General features: G+C 36.6%; 1 protein-coding gene across 7 annotated transcripts in view; it reads left to right on the forward strand.

Annotated features, from left to right (window-relative positions):
- LOC105248600 (ammonium transporter Rh type A) overlaps positions 1 to 22,615 on the forward strand; it is a 120,234-nt gene that overhangs the window by 72,397 nt on the left and 25,222 nt on the right. For all 7 annotated transcript variants that reach the window (XM_025414889.1, XM_025414886.1, XM_025414892.1 and 4 more), the window contains 2 exons: positions 2,897 to 3,115; positions 18,831 to 18,913. In XM_025414889.1, the coding sequence (XP_025270674.1) occupies positions 2,897 to 3,115; positions 18,831 to 18,913 (302 nt within the window). The remainder of the gene's footprint in view (positions 1 to 2,896; positions 3,116 to 18,830; positions 18,914 to 22,615) is intronic.

Raw genomic sequence — 22,615 nt, forward strand, 5'->3', positions numbered from 1 at the left:
ATAAATTAATCTTTTAACTATTGCATTAATTTAAATTATCTAATGTTCTGATATGATTCTAATGTCCTGAAATTTTCTGTGAGAACACAATATTCGTACACAATAATAATTTTGAAATTATTTGAATAACTGTGTTTATATGAATATTCTTTTAAACATTTTTTTACATTTAATAATTTTTTAAATTAATATTAAATAACCATGAATATCAAATTAAAAGTATGATTATATACAGTACCGGCCAAAAATATATCATCCTTATGTTTTTGGAGAATAACTTAATTCAAAGTGTATATATTTCTGTCTAGTCACATGTTTTAATAGTAGGTATAGATTACTTAACAAAAAACTTTTCATTAAGGTAGTTGTACCCCGACTGCACCAGTCAATGTAGAGAATGACATAAAAAGTGCAAAAAATATATAAAATCTCTACACTAAAAATCTTAATAGGAGAAATACAATTCGTATTAAAACTATTTACATTGTAATACAAAATTATAATAACATGAACAAAAATTAATTGACTAATGCTCCACGTAGTGAAAATGAAAAGTTTAGACGTCGCGTTCTCTTAGTTGAGTTATAGGTTGGATATTTACTTTTCTCAAGTCATTACATAACCTCTACCGTCGCGTTGCTCATGCAAAATGTCATCGGTTAAAAATGCGTCAAAATAAATCTAAATAATGTTATTACAAATATATTTATTGAAATAAATCGTTTATATTTTCACATGAACATATTTGCTTTTTTCTTAAATACCTAGTAACCAAACCATATTTCGATCGGTTTGAATCGAGCGCCACGCGCGCGCCGCGCGGTCAGGCAACGTTGCCACGTGTACAATTCCTTCAGCAGTTGTTCATCGAGATATCCCGAAAATAGATTAATGTCAATTTTTGGATTAATATTACTCTACAACTGTATGGATGGCCCTTCCCCCAAAAAAATATCCTCTTCATAAAGGTTTTAACTAGTTTTGTGCGAATTTTGGAGTAAATTTCAATGTTTCGTCATTTACAAAAAATAAAAATACACATTTTGTCGTTGTCGACGCCATTTGCCCTATGTTAATCATTATGAAAAGTAAGAACTTTGACTGCGAATATTCAGAAAACTGTACAATCGATTCAAAATTTCACGTGTTGTTTACAACAAAAATAAATTTTGCTAAAAAAATCAGCAAATTTTCAACATTTTGATTTCGGGGTACAACTACCTTAAATAATGAACACAAAAATTTAAGAAAAATTAATTAAATATACACTTATATATACACTTTGAATTAAGTTATGCTAAAAATAAGATGATATATCTTTGACTGATACTGTATATACATATATGTATTTGCATGCGCGCGCGCATATATATATATATATACATATATATATATATATACATATATATATATATATATATATATATATATATATATACAGAGTGTCTCATTTTAATTTCCCTAGGCAAATATTTCGGAAAATAATGAAAAATCGAAAAAATGTTTCAGACAAAAGTTGACAAAAGTGTTGGTTTCTAGGGGTATGTACAAAATAATGATTATGTACAAAATAATGAGAGAAATCAATTGGTGTAAAGAAAACACAGTTGTTTTTAAGAAAAAATATGTAATTTGCAATTAACAATTCCATATTTTTTCTTCAGAACAACTGTATGTTTTTTTTACACCAATTCATTCCTCTCATTATTTTGTACATAAAAGTATTAAGGTAACATAATCGAAAAATGAATATTTTACAAGATAACCTTTACGAAGTAAGGAGGTAGATTGGTTCAAATTAAGAAGGAAGGACCTCAATTGTTTTGTGATTATCGCAATAATTAAGGAAAAATTAAATAAAGAAAATATATATATATATATAGAAAAAATATGTAATTGTTAATTGCAAATTACATATGTTTTCTTCGAAACAACTATGTGTTTTCTTTACACCAATTGATTCCTCTCATTATTTTGTACATAAAAATATTAAGGTAAGATAATCGAGAAACGAATATTTTATTAGATATTTTATGGTTTATGTAAAATTAAGAAATTATTTCAAGCCTTATAACTCGAAAAGTATTCAATGAAGAAATACTTTATTATAGTGGTTTGGAAAGATCTCGAGATGAGCTACAAGAATATATAAAAATATATAGGATGTTCCATTTAAAAAAATTGAAGTGACTTTTGCGTGACCTTCAAATGACTCTTCAAGGTCAAACCAATGGTACCATCTTATGCCCCCTCGAAACCAACAACTTTTGCCTGAAACATTTTTTTCTAAAATGCATCGTTTGTGAGATATTTAGATGTATCCAGACTTTTGGCGCACCCTGTATATTAGTTTTGTAGAAAGTTTTCTGCAATGTTTTTCTTACGGAATTATTGCAATATTATAATATATCATTTAATAAATACTATCATATAGGATATTATCGATATTGGCGAATTATTAGAATCATTAAAATTATTTGTAAATTTACAAAGATGTATATTTTAACATAACTTGTGTGAAGTGTGAATTTTTATATTTTAATTTTAAGGCGATTTTGTGAATTTTAAATTTGAAATTTTATCACTTATAAAATATATTTTACGTTGAAATATATTTTTAAGTAATATAAACTTTATAAATTATTTATAGTTAATATTGATTATATAAATTGATATACGATAAACACAAGTTACATATTAATTTGATGTTTTATTAAACGATTAATATTTTAAATATTTAATAATTTTTTTACTTTTTAAATTTTCTTGTTTATTTTACAGACGCTGAAAGATAGTTATTACATACATAACATATATTTTTTAGACTGTATTAGACTTTATAAGATAAACGCTATTGAGCTATTAGAATTAATAATAATCAATCACTATTTTTCAGGCACGGTGTTTTTATGGCTGTTCTGGCCATCATTTAACAGTGTAGACTTGATAGGGGATGATCAACAGCGAGCCATAATAAATACTCTGCTTTCGATATCTGCTAGCTGCGTAATCACATTCGCCGTATCCGCATTCGTTTCTAAAGACAACAAATTCAACATGGTGCATGTGCAAAATTCAACTTTGGCTGGCGGTGTAGCTATCGGTACAGCTGCAGGTATGCTAAACGATCAGTGATAATTATTAAAAAATTATCTAATTATTTTTGATATCTAATCTTATAAACAAAACAAGATATTTTATTTTCAATTGCAGAAACTCACACGTTACAGAAATAAATAATTATTTACAGTAACTAATGCATCTCTCATGATCTTGATTTTGATAAGTATATATTGTAGAGATGAGAAATATTGATTAATATTTGCTTGTCTTGATCGACGGTATTTGGTATAGTTTATGAGATATTTACATGTTAAAAAACGTAGACTATACATGGATTTGCAACTTTTCGATCTACGATTGTTGTTTTTGCTTTCAATGAGATCTATCTATAATTATATGATTTCATATTAGTTTTGATATTTTATTTTTTTAGAAAAATTATTTGTTTTGTTTTTTAAAAAAATGATTTTGTGAAGGAACATTACTATAAATTATTTTTAAAGACATTTTTTATTAAACATTTGGTTGCATACAAAGTAGAATATTTTTTATGTTTTTTATTATTCGGCGTATCTTTTTTATTTTTGTAAGGTTCTTTTAGACGGATTTATATACAGGGTGACCCATTTTAACTTAGGCAGCCAAATAACTCGAAAAATAAGCATACTACGAAAAAATGGTTAGAATCAAAATTTCGTCATTTCGAGGGGGACGTACAATGATGTTAAAATCAGCCCCCCCATCCCTCCCCCTGGGAGGTGAGGGGGGGCAAGTTTGAAATCTTAAATGGAACCCCCTATTTTCCATTGCATATTCTTGTAGCTTATCTCGAGAGCTTTCCAAAACACTATAATTAAGTACCTTTTTATTAAGTACTTTTTGAGTTATAAGACTTGAAATAATTTCTTAATTTTACATAAACCATAAAATATCTAGTAAACCATTCATTTTTCGATTATCTTACCTTCATACTTTTATGTACAAAATAATGAGAGGAATCAATTGGTGTAAAGAAAACACATAGTTGTTTCTAAGAAAAAATATGTAATTTGCAATTAACAATTCCATATTTTTTCTTAAAAACAACTGTATGTTTTCTTTACACCAATTGATTCCTCTCATTATTTTGTACATAAAAGTATGAAGGTAAGATAATCGAAAAATGAATGGTTTACTAGATATTTTATGGTTTATGTAAAATTAAGAAATTATTTTAAGCCTTATAACTCAAAAAGTACTTAATAAAAAGGTACTTAATTATAGTGTTTTGGAAAGCTCTCGAGATAAGCTACAAGAATATGCAATGAAAAATACGGGGTTCCATTTAAGATTTCAAACTTGCCCCCCCTCACCGCCCAGGGGGAGGGGTGGGGGGGGCTGATTTTAACGTCATTGTACGTCCCCCTCGAAATGACGAAATTTTGATTCTAACCATTTTTTCGTAGTGTGCTTATTTTTCGAGTTATTTGGCTGCCTAAGTTAAAATGGGTCACCCTGTATACAGGGTGATTCAAAATAACCTCTGTGTCCGTGAAATGACACATTGTTGAGTCAATTCTAAGACGATTTTTCCTTTTGCAAAATTTCGTCCGAAGCTTTCGAATTATTAAAGAAAGTAGTTAACGCATGACGAGTCGGATACAAGAGGCAGGTAAGGGTGACGCGATTCACCGTTAGACGCGAGCACTTACGCGGGGCGCCTGGTGCAATCAGCTGATCGCTATACACATACAGACACACATGCGAACACATATATTCGCTCTCTGTCTGCTGTCTGTCTGTCTGTCTCTCTCTCTCTCTCTCTCTTTCTTTCATTCGCTCATCTGTAATTTTTTTTTTTTTTTTACGAGAGAGAGGGGAAAATGCATTTTATGCATACACACCGGTCGATCCAGTAAGTCATGTGGGACTCGAGTACCAAGTCGAATTATCAACTCGGTACTCCCTACCCACTAAAAACCCCCCTCTTTTCACGAATTTTCTTTGACATACTGTCCCTCTGTCCTTCCCGAGATCCGTTTTCACATAACAGTTAAAAAATAGTTATTATTACCTTGTTCGATGACTTCTGATATATTGCTGTAATTGCTTGAAGGAGAAATGAATTTTCCGATAGATCGTACGTTCTCAAATTTAACGTAGATATCACGTTGCACAAGACAGAAATTCACACTAAATTATTAACCGAAAGTTTTTCTTCTTTCATGAACTGCATTCTTTTATAAACTTTAACATAATCACATTTATTTACTCACTCGACGAGACGAGAAATTTACTAATGACTATCACTATTAATCACTGTCGAATAATAACTGTTTGAAAAAGGAAAATGAACAACTTGAGTATTAAATTATATTTGACGACAGACAAAACGTGACAAAACCAGTGCAAGGAGAAACGTGTGCTAGAAGAACGTGTCGAGCGCCGCCTGTAGAGTTGATGTAAAAGATGAAGGTGTTCACGCCATTTGCATTGTATACTTGTGAAGATTAAGCCGGGACTTATGAATTTTCAACACCTCCTCTTCCTGGCGTCATCTTCATCCAAACAAGACATTGTAATATTTTTGGCCATGTCAGAGGTTTTGTAAGCATGTCTTGGTTATTTGACGGCACATAGATGACATAGATGACATTAACATTACCAGTTTCCTGTTCTTGTCTAATGCGATGAAATCGAACCCCAATGTGCTTGGTCCTTTTATGCAATTCAGGATTTTTCGACATCGCTATAGCTGCCTGGTTATCCACTCGCAAATCTGTTGGCCCCGTTTGTTTTAATCCAAGAGACTCAACAAACGGTTTTAACTAAAGCAGTTCCTTCAATGCTTCTGACATTGATATATATCTTTCTTCTGCCTCTGACGATGATAGAGCAGTAACCCGTTGCAAATTAGATGACCAGGCCACTGGTCCATTATGAAGCAGAAACATATATCCAGATGATGATCTTCTTTCTTCCAGTTCACCAGCGTAGTCGGAGTCACAGTACCCAACTAGATCATCTGATGATCTTCCATGAAAATATAACGAAACGTCAATCGTACCCTTGAGATATTTCATCACACGCTTTACTGCTTTCCAATGTATTTCCTGTGGGTTATTCGAATACCGAGCCAGTTTGCTTACAGCGTATGAAATATCTGGTCTGGATATTGTAGCAACATAAACCAGGCAACCAATTGCTTCTCTATACGGAAAACGTTTTTCCTCAATCTTCTCATTGTCGAATTTAGTTAAATCAACAGAAGGGTCCATTGGAGACGTCACTGATTTACAACTCTCCAATCCAAAACGACATAACATGCGAAAAATATATCCTCGTTGATTAGTGCAAAGTGTTTGTGTCTTCTGATCTTGACTTATTTCTATGCCAACATAACACGATGGTTCATGACATGTAGCTTCAAATTCTGACTTCAGTGAAGTAATGAAGTTGTTTAGGACTTCCTTTCGTTTACACGCCACTAACCCGTCATCGTTTAAGTCCTTGAGATGTGACGAATTCATGGAATTTATTATTCCAATTTCTAGACGATTGCTTGAGGCCATAAATACCTCTCTTTAAGTGACAGACACGATTCGATCCATCTTCGTATCCTTCTGGCTGCTGCATATATATATCTTCTTCAATAGGGTGACTCGTATCGTACTACAGGTGCAAAAGTCTCAAAATAATCTATTCCTTTGGTTTGACTAAAGCCACGAGCAACCAATCTTGCCTTGTAGCGTTTGATTGTACTATCAGATTCTAACTTTAATTTAAAAACCCATCGACATGAAACTACTGGTTGTCCTTCAGGTAAAGTTTTAAGCTCCCATGTTTGATTTTTCAAAAGTGATGATATTTCATCCATAGCCTTCTTTCAAAACGTTGAGTCCGTTCTTGAGATTGCATCTTCATAAGAAATAGGATCCAGTGACACTTTCATTGCTGCAATGTGAGCCAATTTGTTTGACTTATCTCGTAACACTCGATCTATTGGAGGAATTGGTTTTTGATACGACTTGGATCCGAGGGGTCATCCTCTCTTCTTTTGCTGTTCAGGTTCAGATTCTGATAAAGGAAAAATTACATCTTCTGCTACATCTTTAAAACTTTCATCAGTATCATTTTCAACTGATGATTCTTCAGCAGTCGACTCTTCGAAAACCTCCTCTGGTTCTTCACATGACAAAGGAAAAAGTACTTGATTAACTGTGTCTGCTACATCCTCAATCATGACATCTGCAACTCTTTCTACTATTTTCTTTTCCGGATCATAGACTCGATATACCTTGTCAGTAAAACGGTCATATCCAACAAATATTGTTTTTCTTGCTTTTGGATCCATCTTACGCCTCATTGAATCGGGAATGCGTACAAACGCTTTTGCTCCAAAAACTCGCAGATGAGCGACATTTGGTTTCTTCTTTCTGTACCATTCCTTATACGGAGTCGTATTAACAATTCCTCGATTCGGTATACGATTGCGAAGATATGCCGCAGTTCCTACAGCTTCTGTCCATAGTAGAAGTCGATCCTTCTTCGAAAGATTCGTATTGAATAATAACGATCGAGCTGTATCATACAGCGTACGATTTTCTCTTTCTGCCATCCCGTTACATTGTTTTACATTTGGCGGCGATAACTCATGTACAATGTTCATTGTTTTGAGGACTTCTTTTACCTTATCATTCACGTACTCGGTTCCATTGTCTGTTCTCAGTGATATCGCTTCTCTGCCTGTTTCCCTTTTAGCATCTTCAAAAAATTCCTTTAATAGCTCCGATACTTCTTCTTTTGACCTCATAAAATAAACTCTTCGATAGCCAGATGCTTCATCTTTTAGAGTCATAAAGTATTTGCACTTATTCCATGACATCGCTCCAATATGACAAACATCTGAATGAAACCGCTGTCGAGGTAAACACTTACGTTTTTCTCGAGTGGGATGGGAACTGATTGTTTGTTTTCCAAAATGACATGGATCACACTCTTCTCTTTTTGTTAAAACTACTTCAAGACCATCAGCGAGTTTATTCTTCGTCATTGCCTTTATCATATTATCACTTATATGACCAAGACGCTGATGCCACAAATTAATTGAGCGAGCTACTCTTACTGAAGCCATTGGTGGTATGACACGAATAAAAGATATGTACTGGTTATCTATTCTCTTACCACCGAGTACTATTTTCTGATCATCCAATAGTCGCATAGTTCCATTTGCATGATAGAAACCATAACCTTTGGTTTTCTCCATAAACACAGTTGAGAAGAGTGATTCACCATTCATATCCTTACAATAGTATACTGATTCCCATATTCGTTTCTCCCACTTCTTGCCATCAATTGACTTTTCTATTCTGATATCTCCAACGTGAGTCGCTTTCAAAGTTTTTCCATTAGCTATATTCAGCGTAAGTGATGGTACAATTTCTTGAAAAGACAAAAACCATTCAATATTACCTGTGAGATGAACGCTAGCACCAGAATCTGCGATGATGCCTTTTTCTTAATTGAAAAGCAGATGATGCTGTTAATCCTTTCTCTGTTTTTGCATCCTTCGATTCCCGTTTCTCCGATTTATCCACTTTTGACCAACAATCTCGCTTAAAATGTCCAAGTTTACCACACTTATGACATTTTACTTTGAATTTCTTTCCAGTGGTCTTTATTGTGTTGCCATCCGCTGATTTTGACTGTAATTTGAAAGCTTCTTCTGATATATCATCTGATCGTCCTGTAATATTTCTTTCAGCATTAGCAAGTTTCTCTAAGAAATTATCTAAAGACATTTCATCAGACAAGAGCGACCAGCTTGTAACAAAACTATCAAAAGTTTTCGGTAGACATCCTAGAATTTTTGCCATCAACAATTTTTCATTTAACTTATTTCCAAAATCGTCTGATTCTAGAGCTTCGATTTTTCGTGCAATAACCTTCAATCCTGCTACAAATGTACCAACTGTATCCTCTGAATTCCACGAATAACTGAAAAACTCACGCAGTGCTTCTAACAAAGCATTCAAGGTCTTTGGTTCATAAAAAGCTTTGACCCTTTTTAGAATGTCTGTCGAAGTGTCACAATCACATACCTGATCAAACGTCGTGTCGTCTAAAGTTGATCGAATAACAGATCTTGCCTTACTGTCTTTCACCTTCCAGTCATCAATTTCCTTTGTGTTCGCAACAGTACCGTCCTGGGCCTTTATTTCTTTCGGCTTCAGCGTCGTTCCTGCAGCCACTTCCCAAATTCGATGACTTTCTAGGATATCACGGATTTCGATCTTCCAACGACCATACGTTACTTAGTAACTCTGACATCTTTTAGAAAAGCTTCATCGGCCATATTTTTTTTTTTTTTTTTTTTTAATACTTTCCTTTTAAAAGATTTATTCACAATCGTCGTCTAATTCAATCTCAAAAACTCGTGCCACTGATAATAATTTTCGAGCACCTAAGTCTCATAATCTGTTTGAAAAAGGAAAATGAACAACTTGAGTATTAAATTATATTTGACGACAGACAAAACGTGACAAAACCAGTGCAAGGAGAAACGTGTGCTAGAAGAACGTGTCGAGCGCCGCTTGTAGAGTTGATGTAAAAGATGAAGGTGTTCACGCCATCTGCATTGTATACTTGTGAAGATTAAGCCGGGACTTATGAATTTTCAACAATAACTATTGGCGATTAAAAATCACTCGATAAAAGAAACACGCACGGACACGTTACTACACGACGCGACGATGCGACAATGCGACGATAATTACTCGGCGACTGCAAGCAGTTTTTTGTCATAGTAGGTTGCGGTAGGTTAAGGTACTACTGGCGCTATCGAACGCGATCATGTGTTCGATTGAAGAATGCGGTAAACATAATAAACATTTAATATATTAATATTATTACTACTGCAATCTACTATGACAAAAAACTGCTTGCAGTCACCGAATAATTATTGTCGCGTCATGTAGTAACGTATCCGTGCGTGTTTCTTTTATCGAGTGATTTTTAATCGCCAACAGTTATTATTCGACAGTGATTAATAGTGATTAGTGATAGAGTCATTAGTAAATTTCTTGTCTCGTCAAGTGAGTAAATAAATGTGATTATGTTAAAGTTTATAAAAGAATGCAGTTCATGAAAGAAGAAAAACTTTCAATTAATAATTTAGTGTGGATTTCTGTCTTGTGCAACGTGATATCTACGTTAAATTTGAGAACGTACGATCTATCGGAAAATTCATTTCTCGTTCAAGCAATTACAGCAATACATCAGAAGTCATGGAACAAGGTAATACTAACTATTTTTTGACGTTATGTGAAAACGGATCTCGGGAAGGACAGAGGGACAATGTGTCAAAGAAAATTCGTGAAAAGAGAGGGGTTTTTAGTGGGTAGGGAGTACCGAGCTGGTATTTCGACTTAGTACTCGAGTCCCACATAACTCACTGGATCGATCGGTAGGTATGCATAAAATGCATTTTCCCCTCTCTCTCGTAAAAAAAAAAAAAAATTACAGATGAGCGAATGAAAGAAAGAGAGAGAGAGAGAGAGAGACAGACAGACAGACAGCAGACAGAGAGCGAATATATGTGTTCGCATGTGTGTCTGTATGTGTATAGCGATCAGCTGATTGCACCAGGCGCCCCGCGTAAGCGCCCGCGTCTGACGGTGAATTGCGTGTCACCCTTGCCTGCCTCTTGCATCCGACTCGTCATGCGTTAACTACTTTATTTAATAATTCGAAAACTAAGCTTCGGACGAATTTTTGCAAAAGGAAAAATCGTCTTAGAATTGACTCAACAATGTGTCATTTCACGGCCACAGGGGTTATTTTGAATTACCCTGCATATATATATATATATATATATATACAATATATATATATATATATAGTAGTAATGCTTTATTGGCTCCCCTTAGGGTTACAATCTCTTATAATTCTCTTATCCTACGATTCTTAACCTAAATCTTAACCTAACTTAGCTTAATAAGCCGTGAGTCACCTACTCACACCAACTTTCATACACAATCACACGCCTCGCCATGGACTTCCGTTTCCTCTTGCTTAATCCATTAATTAATTAACCATTTATTTACTTTCACGTTTCCCACCCCCTTTTTTCTCTCTCCCTCTCATTCCCTCTTCCTTTCCCCTATCACCCTCCCTCCCCTCGTCTTACTCCTAGCTCTTTCATGCACCTCTATCCCTCTCCCTGCTCTCCTAATACCCATCCCACCGCTTCCTGCCAACTACCTCTTCCCTCTTTTCCCATTCTCTGCACTCTTCATACATGTTCCCACGTCTCCACCTTCCTTCTGCGTAACCTACTTGCCTTTTTCTCTTCCCCCTCCCAGTATATCCCTTCCCTCATTTCATTCCCCAACCTAAATCTCGCCATCCTCTGCCATCTGCTTTCCCCCCAATCCTTCTTTAAATATTTCGGTATTCCCTGCCCTTTAACCTTTCCATATCACTTGCTGTATCTCGAATCTTCTATTTTCTTCCATCTCTCCTCTCTCTGAATCTTTTTATCCTTAACCTCCAGTTCCCTAAACCATCCCTCTCTCTCCCTTCCACCTCTTTCCACTTCCTCTATTTCTATCCCTCTATCCTCAAAAAATGCCCTCCTCTCCGTTTCCCACTCCAAATCTCCCCTTCCTGCCTATACCTCTTCCCTCATTTCCTCCCAACATCTTCTAGTTAATATACTCTCCATACCTTCCTCCAATCTTTTTTCAAATTCCCATGCCCGTCGTCCTGCTCTTCCCCTCAACTTTTCTCTTTGCAGTTCCTCTCTTAGCAAGTAACCCGGCGTTCCTCTATCTACTCCTAACACCCATCTTAAATACCTCTCCTCCAATTTCGCCATTCCTTTTCTTTCCTTCCATCCCCATACTTCTACTCCATATCCTAACACCGTCCAAACTAACTTATCAAACATCCATAATCTCCTTCCCCAATCCTTCCCAAATCTTCTTTTCCCTATTCCCCACACCTGCCCCATTACTATTGCCGCCCTTCTCACCCTCTCCCTTACGTGTGCTTCCTGTTCTCCATTCTTTTATAGCACGTATCCTAGATATTGAAATTGCTTCACCTCTTCGATTATCTTCCCTTTCCAACGCTAATCCTTCTTTTTTATTCTTCCTCCCCCTTCCTAAACCTCATAATTTTAGTTTTATTCGGGTTCAATTCCAATTTCTTCTTCTCCAAATATCTTTCTAATTTTTCCATCATGCTCCTCATTTCCTCTTCCTTCTCTGCCATCAATACTATGTCATCCGCATACGCCAATAAGTATATCTTTCTCTCCCCTAATTTTACCTCTCCCCATTTTACCCTCCCCATTTCCTCTTCCAAATCCACCAATAAAATATTAAACAGCAAGGGGCTTAGCGGATATCCTTGCCTCACCCCCTTTGTTGTCCAGAAACTTTCCCCTATCTCTCCTCCCACCCTCACACTACTCCTTGTCTCCCTCATTATTTCTTCCACTCTCTCTATCAATCCCTCCCTGATTCCCCTTTCCCTCATTGCCATCAGTGCCCCCCTATCCACCGAGTCGAATACCGCTTTTAAGTCTATAAACATTGCCATCAACCTCTCCTTCTTCCTGCTCAACTGCCTATTAACCAGATAATTTAATACGTATATATTATCCATCGTCCCCATCCCTTTCCTGAATCCCGTCTGATTTTCGGACAATACCCTCTTTTCCTCCATTTCACTCCTCAACCTTTCCGCTAATACTGACACGTACACTTTGTATATCGTTGGCATTAACGTGACTCCTCTATATTCTTCCGCCTTCACCCCCTCCCCCTTCTTTCTAATTGGTACAATTACCCCCTCTTTCCATCTCTCTGGCCATCCCTCTCCCTTCCATACTCTATTACAAAATCCCCACTCCTCCATCCCTTCTCCCCCATACTTCTATGCTTCACTCGGCAACTCATCTATTCCCATCGCCTTCCCATCTTTTAACATCTTTATAGCTTTCCTTACTTCCTCTATACTTAACTCTTCTTCCTCTTCCCTCCTCCCTTTTCCCCTCCCCCTTTTTCTTCCCCTAACTACCTTTCTTTCTACTTCCCCTAATAACCTCATAAAGTGTATTATCCACTCTTTCCCTATCCCTTCATTTATTCCTTTCCTCTTTTTTCTCACCCTATTAATAATCTCCCAGACCTCCTTCTCCCTTCTTGCCTCTGCTACTCGCATCTCCCACCTATCGTTTTCCTTTTTTTTTTTCCTTTCACATAGTGCCTTGTATTCCCTCTTTATTCTCTTGTATTCCTCACCATTTACCCCCATTCTTTTCCATCCTCTTAACTCCTTTCTCACCTCTTTCCTTTTCTCGCTACGTTCCATATCCCACCATCCACCTATCTTCCCAGTCTCTCCCCCTGACACCCCTTCCGTCACCCTTATCGCTTCCTTTACCTTGCTCTCCATCTCTTCCCATTCCTCTCCTATTTCTTTTCTCCCCAATTTCACCCTTCCCAACTTACTCCTGAACATTCCACGATCCCTCTCATCCCAAACTCCTCTACTACTCCTATATTTTTCCCCTTCTCCTTTCTTTTGCTTTTATCTCCCCTTATCGAAACCTCCAATTGAATGATGGTCTGACTCTATTCTATCTGCTTCCCTCAATCTCTTCACTCTTTCCCTTACCTTTCCCCCCCCATAACATAGTCTATTACCGTACTTCCCCTTCCCCCTGTAAAAGTATATTCCCCTTCCTCATTCCCTCTCACATTTCCATTAAATATTCCCCATCCTCTTTTCTCTAAAAAATCTACCAATTTCCTTCCCTCCCCGTTTATTTTCCTATCTTTTGACTGCCTCTTTCCCCTCTGCCCTCCTACCCATTCCTCTCCCCCCCTACTACCATTCCCTCTCTTTCCTTCCCTGTCCTTGCATTAAAATCCCCCCCACTATTATCTTTATTCCTTCCTCTTTTTCTCCTATCCAATGCTCCAGCTTCCGCAACATTCTTTCTATCCCTCCACTTGCATATACCCCTACTCTTCTCCATTTATCCATTCCCTGCCTTAACTCTCCCACTATGATCCCCTCTTCTTTAACCTCCATATTCGCACCCTTTTCCGTTAATTTCCTTCTAATTCCCATTATCATTCCTCCCATTGCTCTTCCTCTCATGCTCTTTCTACTCGCTAATTGCACCCCTCATTCATATTCTCTTGGCAGCTTTTCTTTTAAGTTCTCCCATCCTTTTTCATCTACCCATGTTTCTGACAGTACCACCATTACGTCCCACTCCCTTAAATCCATCCAGAAATTCCTGTCCTTATCTCTCAATCCGGCCACATTCCAGAAAACTAAACTCCATTTACCTTCTTCTCCCTCTTTCTCCTCCCTTCTTCCCTCCTCCATCCTTCCATTCCTTTCCTTTTTCTCTCCTCTTTTATAACCCTTTCTTCCTCTTCCTTGCTTTTCCCCTGCTCTATTCCCCTCACATTCCCTCTTCCGTCCCTCAACACCTCCTCCTTCTCATCCCATCTCCACTAATATCCATCTATTCTTACCTTCCCATTTCCCACCCACACTCTTTTCCCTTTTTTTTCCTCTATCCTCGCAAAACTCTCCAGTCTCCACCTTAATCTTCTCTTCTCCCATCTTAAATCCTCCTTATCCTTTCCCTCCTCCCTTTTAGCTGCGCTTTCTTCCCTAGGACCTCCCATCTCTGCTCCTCATTTTCTAACCTAACCAAGACCATCTCTCTTTCCTTTTCCTTATCTCCTCCTATTCTAATTACCTGCCTCACCACCGCTCTTGCCCTAACCATTCCCAATATTTCCTCTACTGCCTCCTTCCTTTTTCCCTCCTTTATTTCCAACCTTATTATTATGTTCTTTCTTCTTTCCTCTTTTTTATTTCTTTCTAATACTTTCTCTACCTCTTTTAATCTACCCTCTACTCTTTTCTTTTCCCCTTTCTTCTCCCCCTTTCCCTCCTCTCTTCCTTCCTTTACTTTCTCCTCTTTCACTTTCTCAGTCTTTCTATCCTTCTTTCCATTTTTTCGATATCCTTCCTTATGTCTTCCCTCTCCTTTTTCCTCTTCTCCATCTCTTCCCTAAACTCCATTCTTATCTTCTCTATCTCTTCCTTCCACAACCTCCTCTGCTCCTTGAGAACTTCCTTCATCTCCTCTAATTCCTCCCTTAATTTCCTCCCTTGCTCCTTAACCTCTTCCTTCACCTCCTCCATCTTTCTACTAAACTCGTCTGTTAATCTTTTAATCCCCCTTTCCAATCCCCTCTCTTCTCCTCCTCCTTCCTCTCCTGGTGATCTAAATGTTTTCTTGCTTGATCTAAAAGCTACCTCCTCTTCCTCTCTGCTCCTTTCCATTTCCTCCCTCTTCCTTTTCAACATCTCCTCTATATTACCTACACTTTCACTCCTTTCCCTTCCTTCCTCCAGCTCCCAAAATTCCCTCCATTCCGCACTATTCGTAGTCCTCCATTCAAGTTTCCTCTCTTTCTATTCCTTAACTCCTGCTTAACCGCTTAGTCCACTCACTACCGCGCGCTATCTGTCTATCCACCTATACTCTGCGTGCTACCTCTCTATATTATCTATATCCCCGTGCTTAGCCTGTCACTGCTACCTCTCTTTCTTTTCTTCTTTATCCCTTTGTCCCTAGCCTTTCCCAACTCCCTTCACTCTCATCCATACACTCGCACCTCCACTCTCTCCTCCACCCACTCTCACCTTCTTCTCCAAAAATCACTTCTATAAATTACATGCTATACTGTAACGCACCGGAAACGGAAGTGTATATATATATATATATATATATATATATACATGTATATATATATATATATATACATGTTCAAAAAGTCCCGGTACGGGGGAATAACTCGAAAAGTAAGGGTCGGACAAAGAAACTTTTCGGACAAAAGTTGTAGGGCTTACTCCGAGCTTTTATCTCGTGACCTTGAGTTTGACCTTGAGCTTGACCTTCAAGGTTATTTGAAGGTCAAAGTGTTTTTTTTAAATGGGAATTCCTATTTTTGATTGTATATTCTTATAGCTGACCTCGAGAGCTTTCCAAAACACTATAATAAAATATTTTTCCCTCAAGCATTTATCGAGTTATGAGGCTTCAAATCATTTCTTAATTTTACATAAACCGTAAAATATCTTGTAAAATATTCACTTTTCGATTATTTTACCTTAATACTTTTATGTACAAAATAATGAGAGGAATCAATTGGTCTAAAAAAAAACACATAATTGTTCCGAAGAAAAAATATGTAATTTGCAATTAACAATTACATATTTTTTCTTAAAAACAACTGTATGTTTTCTTTACACCAGTTGATTCCTCTCATTATTTTGTACATAAAAGTATTAGGGTAAAATAATCGAAAAGTGAATATTTTACAAGATATTTTACGGTTTATGTAAAATTAAGAAATGATTTGAAGCCTCATAACTCGATAAATGCTTGAGGGAAAAATATTTTATTATAGTGTTTTGGAAAGCTTTCGAGGTCAGCTATAAGAATATACAATCAAAAATAGGAGTTCCCGTTTAAAAAAAACACTTTAACCTTCAAATAACCTTGAAGGTCAAGCTCAAGGTCAAACTCAAGGTCACGAGATAAAAGCTTGGAGTAAGCCCTACAACTTTTGTCCGAAAAGTTTCTTTGTCCGACCCTTACTTTTCGAGTTATTTCCCCGTACCGGGACTTTTTGAACACCCTGTATATATATATATATATATATATATATATATATATATTGAATTTTACATCTTAAATATATAATAAATTAATTATTTTCACAATTTTATTCACTGAACATTTATTTGTCCGATTTATAAAATCAATTTAATATTTGAAATCTGAAGTTGCTCCACTGAAGGAACTTGTATCAGAAATTAAATTGAAGCAAAATATTTTTAATATTTGTCATCTTTTGCAAGCTTTATATAATTCTCGTAATTAAACTTAAATATGAGATAGAAGCGTTACACAAAGCGGTAAACGAACGAAGTGATCATATAAAATCATATAAAATCATATACACATATGTATATATGATTAGATACAATTATATATTTTTAAATACAATTAAATTAGAAATCCTTATCGGCTCAAGTGTATACAATTATATAAATATGTAACTACATCAAATCGGTGCAATTATATATAGATTTATATAATTATAATAAATTATATGTAATAATAAATAATAAGAGATATATTTATATTATTATATTTATATGTAATTTGGCTGACCTTCTGAAAATGATCCACGCTCGATTGCAATAAATTTTTGTAGAAACACTGTAAATGATGTTGTAGAAGTATCGTCATTTTATATATATCAGTTTTGTTTAGATTTATCATATGTTCACTAATTCTCGATACATGATGTAATGCGCCTTTACCGACTGTTGTATGATTCAATCAATTTTTGTTCCTCTACATGTACGCTCAATGCGAGTACGACAGTGGTAGAGTATAGACGTCGAATAAATACTTAGTATAGATTTCGAATAAATACTTTCTACAGAAGAATAGTAAATTCTTATCCCATAACTGTGAAAATCTCTGACAGATGTCAAATGAATGTTTTTAAACAGATTTTTATCGATTTTTGAAAAACATAAATAATTAGGAGGACGCAATCCTGACTGTGTCCACGTATACATTTTTTCACGCGAAGCGAGTCTCACATATGTTATCAAGATCATCACTCTGAGTAATGTTGTGAAGGTTTTAGTCGGCGGTCATTGTTTATTAAAAAGATATAAACAAAAGAACTTTCATAAGTTCATTTACATTTATCGAAAGAAAAATCAATTGTTGCATAATTTCACACAGATTTGTAACTGTCTATGCAAAGTGAAATATATTCCGCATCACAAACACGAGTTAAGTTATATCTTCTGAAAAGTGGAGCCCCCCGCAGGGAGGCGGAACATATTGTACCTATGCATGTATTTCCTAAGATGAAGTAAAATTTACTCTTAATGGAGATTAAGCGACTTTTGCTTCATCTTGAAAAGTACATGCGTGGACAATGTATTCCGGCCCCCTGCAGGGGGTTCCACTTTTAGAAGATATAACCTAACCCAACCCGTGTTTATGATGCGGAATATACTTTATACTTTACATAGAAAGTTACAAATGTAACATTTTTCGCGCACAAATAGTTTAATAACTTATCATATTTTATTGTTAAAGCGAGAAACTTGTAGAACTTTATGTTAATTGTACAGCAATCTGTCTTGTACTAACTCACCTTTTCTTAAATATTTTCAGTCATAAGAAATATCAAAAACATAGAAGCTTATCATTGTTCTATTATATGATTTCAATATAAGAAAGATAAACAATGTCAAACAACAACATAGTTTGTACACGGTGTCATAAAATTACATATTATTTATTATTAGACATTTTTTGTTTATAACTTTTTAATAAACAATGACCGCCTAAAATCTTCACAACATTACTCAGAGTGATGATCTTGATAACATATGTAAGAATTATTGAAATCAGGAGATGGTCCGTATAAATAAATAATTACCAAATATTTTTAGCATTAAATGTTTGTATCGGTGTCCGTTAATGTAAATAATTATCAAAATTGTTTTTGACGGTTATAAAAAATTTTTTATAGCAGTCCATAATTTATTCAAGAAACAAATATAACATTTTTTATTGATGCTATTGATCTTGTTCCTTGAAAATTAAATATATCTTTCTCTAATCTTAATTTTATTAATGCACACAGGTATGATGTGCGAACCAGTGGGTGCTCTGATTATTGGCGCTCTATCCGGTGTAATTAGCGTACTGGGCTACAAGTATCTTACGGTAATTATGATCAATACTTAAACATAAAATAAGATTTAATTTAGAAAATTAAATTAACTAAATTAAGGTTTAATTTAGAAAACTAAGAAAAGTAAATGTTAATATTAACTTAAAAAGAAAATGTTTATATTTATATTTATATTTATATTTATTAGTAAAATAGTAAATTAGTTTGGTAAAACTGCTGTTTAGGGGACCTAGCCCCAATGACCTTGACTTTAACATATGTTGTCAAGGTCACTGTCCTAAGTAACGTGCAGGAGGTTTTAGCCGTCGCTCGTTGTTTATTAAAAAGTTATTAACAAAAGAAGTTTTATAAATGGAACTTAATTTTCGAACACCATTTATGTTAAATCTGTACTTCTTGAGTGGAAATCAACACACACACGGGGGGGAGTGCAAGGGAGGCCTTCGGCCCCCCTCCCTTCCCACCGGTAAGGAACGCATTGCGAAAAGTTCAATTACAATGGATATATGCTGTAAGTTGTAAAGCGAGGTCCACCTTGTCTATCGGCGGAATGGTTGCGGGAGGGGGGCCGAAGCTCCCCCCTTACAACATCCGCGCGCGCGCGTGTGTGTGTATGTACACATACATTTGTGATATTTTTTAATTGTATTAAATTCTATATATATTAGAAATTTAAATAATAATAATAATAATAGATTTCAAAGGAATAAATTTAATATTTAAAAAAAAGAATGTTAGTATTGCGGCGCCGAGTGGCACTTCCGTTTGGAATGTCCGTCTTTGACAGAAAACATGGATTAGTCGAGCTTCATGGGGCAGGTTCGACTAATATAGCCGACGCCCCAAGAATTGTTAATCAATGTTTTTTTTAGAATATGTAAAATTAAAAAGAATTTCTTTATTATAAAGGAATTATTGACGGGAAAACCTGTTTGTTTAAAATTGACACGAACTCCGATGTTTCTGTTGAGAGATTGATTGGAGGACCAAAGGGACGTTTTAAAATAGAAAATTGTTTTCTTAAATATCCGACTGGAGAGACCATTTCAGTCAAATATAAAGTCAACGTCGAGATCGGGTTAGGGAAGGAGGTTCGGGTTAGGGTTATCTTTTGGAAATTCCAATGTTAGTTGCAAGTATTTCTGATGATTGTATATTAGGAACTGATTTCTTAAAAAAGTGAAATTAGACAAGATCTTCGAGTCGGAATTTGGAAAATTTGAAAAAGAAAGTGGTAATGAATTTTCTTGTTCCCGAATTTGAAAAAAGAGTGCCTTATTTCTTGCAAATGTTTTTCGAAGAAAATTCTAAAAATCTGTCTTTTTCTCAGAGAGATATTTTTGTCATTTTTCTAATAGAATTTCAGGATGTATTTTCGGAAAATTTAGTTGCAGAGAATTGTGAAATTTTGAAGCACTCTATTAACGTGAAGAATTCCAAATCAATAAAACAAGCTCCTCGAAGAATCTCGTTACACCTTAGGAAAGAGGTTGAGCACATTAATCAAGAGATGAAACAACGGTGCGTGATCGCGGAATCTCGAAGTCCATGGGTTTCCCCTGTAGTTTTGGTGAAAAAGAAAGATGATTCGTTTAGATTCTGTGTGGATTATAGGGAACTGAATGCAGTCACGCTTAAGGATTCATATTCATTGCCTCGAATTGAAGATATTCTAGAGCAATTATCAGAGAATTTCTGGTTAGGTTCTGGACTTAAAGATTGGGTATTGACAGATAAAGGTCAACTCTGAAAACAAGGAAAAGACAGCATTTTCCGGTAATTTTAAGTAATAGATTGTGGCAATTTAGAGTCATGCCATTTGGCCTTTGTAATGGTCCGGCAACTTTTGAGAGATTAATGGAGAAGGTTGTAACGAAGCGCCTGCGCCTCGTTCCGACTTATCTTTTTTGCTGAATAAATATATTTATTATCTATCTATGTATGCGCTTATCTAATCGCACCCGCTGATTTCCCGCTATATACCTGTTATCTCGCTCGCAACCTAGCATGCTCGCACGCTCTCTCGCTCGCACGCGCGCTTTCTCGCTTGCTCTCGCTGCTTTGCGCTTGCTGTCTCGCTCTCGCTCACTCGGTCCGAATCTTCCCTAAATTTCGCAGTCATGCCCCACCTGAGAAATTCGTCAGGTAGGGGATCTCCGGCCGGGTATAAAAGCCGGCACGACCAGTGCCTTGGGGCCAGGTCCTGACCAGATCTCGCCCGGGCCGAGGAGCTACTCGGCTCGACCGGGTGCTCCCGGTGTCGGTCATCCCGCTCGAAGCTTACCAATCTCCTATCTTCGCTGCCTGATTCAGAGCACGGTCTCTACCGTGCCCGGTCGAGTGTACCCGATAACCAGGAGCTCCTATCGAGCCATGGACGATCCGGTCCAGGGTGTGGGCCTCCCGTACTCGGTCGGTTGCAACCGACGTCCGGAAACGGTCCGGCTCTCACTCCAGGTCGAGGTGTTCCTCGATCCGCCGGGTGTCTCCGGCTTCCTGAAACCGCTCCAGGTCGAGGTGTTCCTCGATCCGCCGGGTGTCTCCGGCTTCCTGAAATCGCTCCAGGTCGAGGTGTCTCTCGACTCCCGCCGAGTAATTCCGGCTCCTGTACCAGTCCCGGTCGAGGTGTTCCTCGATCTACCGGGTGTCTCCGGTTTTTCCGGCTCCAGTCTGAGACGACTTGTCGTCCGATCCACCGGGTAACTCCGGGTCTTTCCTGTACGCAGTCTCAGTCGAGGCAAACGCCCGACTGCACGGGGTGTCGCCGGTCATTTTAAGCCGTACTGACAAACCAGCCCCGTCGACGGTACAACTAGTCCTAGGTTTCCTGTCCGTCCCGAATATCCGTCTCCCGCTGTATATTTTCTCCGTAGAGTAAATCCGTGTGACCGTCCGATACTAGTTTCTAGCGCGCCCGTTGTATATTTCTTTCCCGCGCAAGGCCTATCGTTTCGTTTAGTATACCGGATAGTATCTTTCCTAGTTAGTTACAAGTACGCCGACATTTATACTCGAACACATACACAGCGACATTACACACACCGACATTTATACTTTCACACACACACACACCTCTTGTACATACAACATTTATTTAATAAACATACATCTAGTAGTAAGACTAAATGTTCGCACAAGTTAAATTATTTCCTCTCCCCCCCCTTCGCTCGAATCCTGGCTATCCGATGAGCCGTTCCGGAGCGTCGAGAAAGATGGACCGTTACAAGGTTTTACAAGAATTTTCTATCGAAAGGTTTTACAAGAATATTCAATCGAAAGTTTGTTTGGTATATCTTGACGATGTCATTGTTTTCAGCAAGACATTTGAGGAAATGATGGCCAATCTTAGGAAGATTTTTCTTTGTTTGCGTACGGCAAACTTGAAAATTAATTTCCAAAAATGTTCTCTGTTTGGTAAGAAGGTAAAATATTTGAGACATATTGTCTCCAAACGGGATATCACTACGGATCTTGAGAAGATCTCTGCTGTGAAAAATTGGCCTGTTTCCCAGAATAGAAAGCAGCTTCGAAGTTTCCTGGAATTTTGTTCCTATTACAGGAAGTTTATTAAAGGTTTTTTCTTAATAGTTAAACCTCTATTTATACTTATGGAACATCAGGTAAAATTCAAATGATCTTCTTCTTGTCATAAAGCATTTCAGGAATTAAAACAGAAATTTATTTTTTCGCCAATTTTATCCTTCCCCAAGGAGGCAAGGACAATTTATTTTGGA

This window comes from Camponotus floridanus, unplaced genomic scaffold (assembly GCF_003227725.1).
Source record: "Camponotus floridanus strain SB8 unplaced genomic scaffold, Cflo_v7.5 scaffold90, whole genome shotgun sequence".
NCBI lineage: Eukaryota > Metazoa > Arthropoda > Insecta > Hymenoptera > Formicidae > Camponotus > Camponotus floridanus.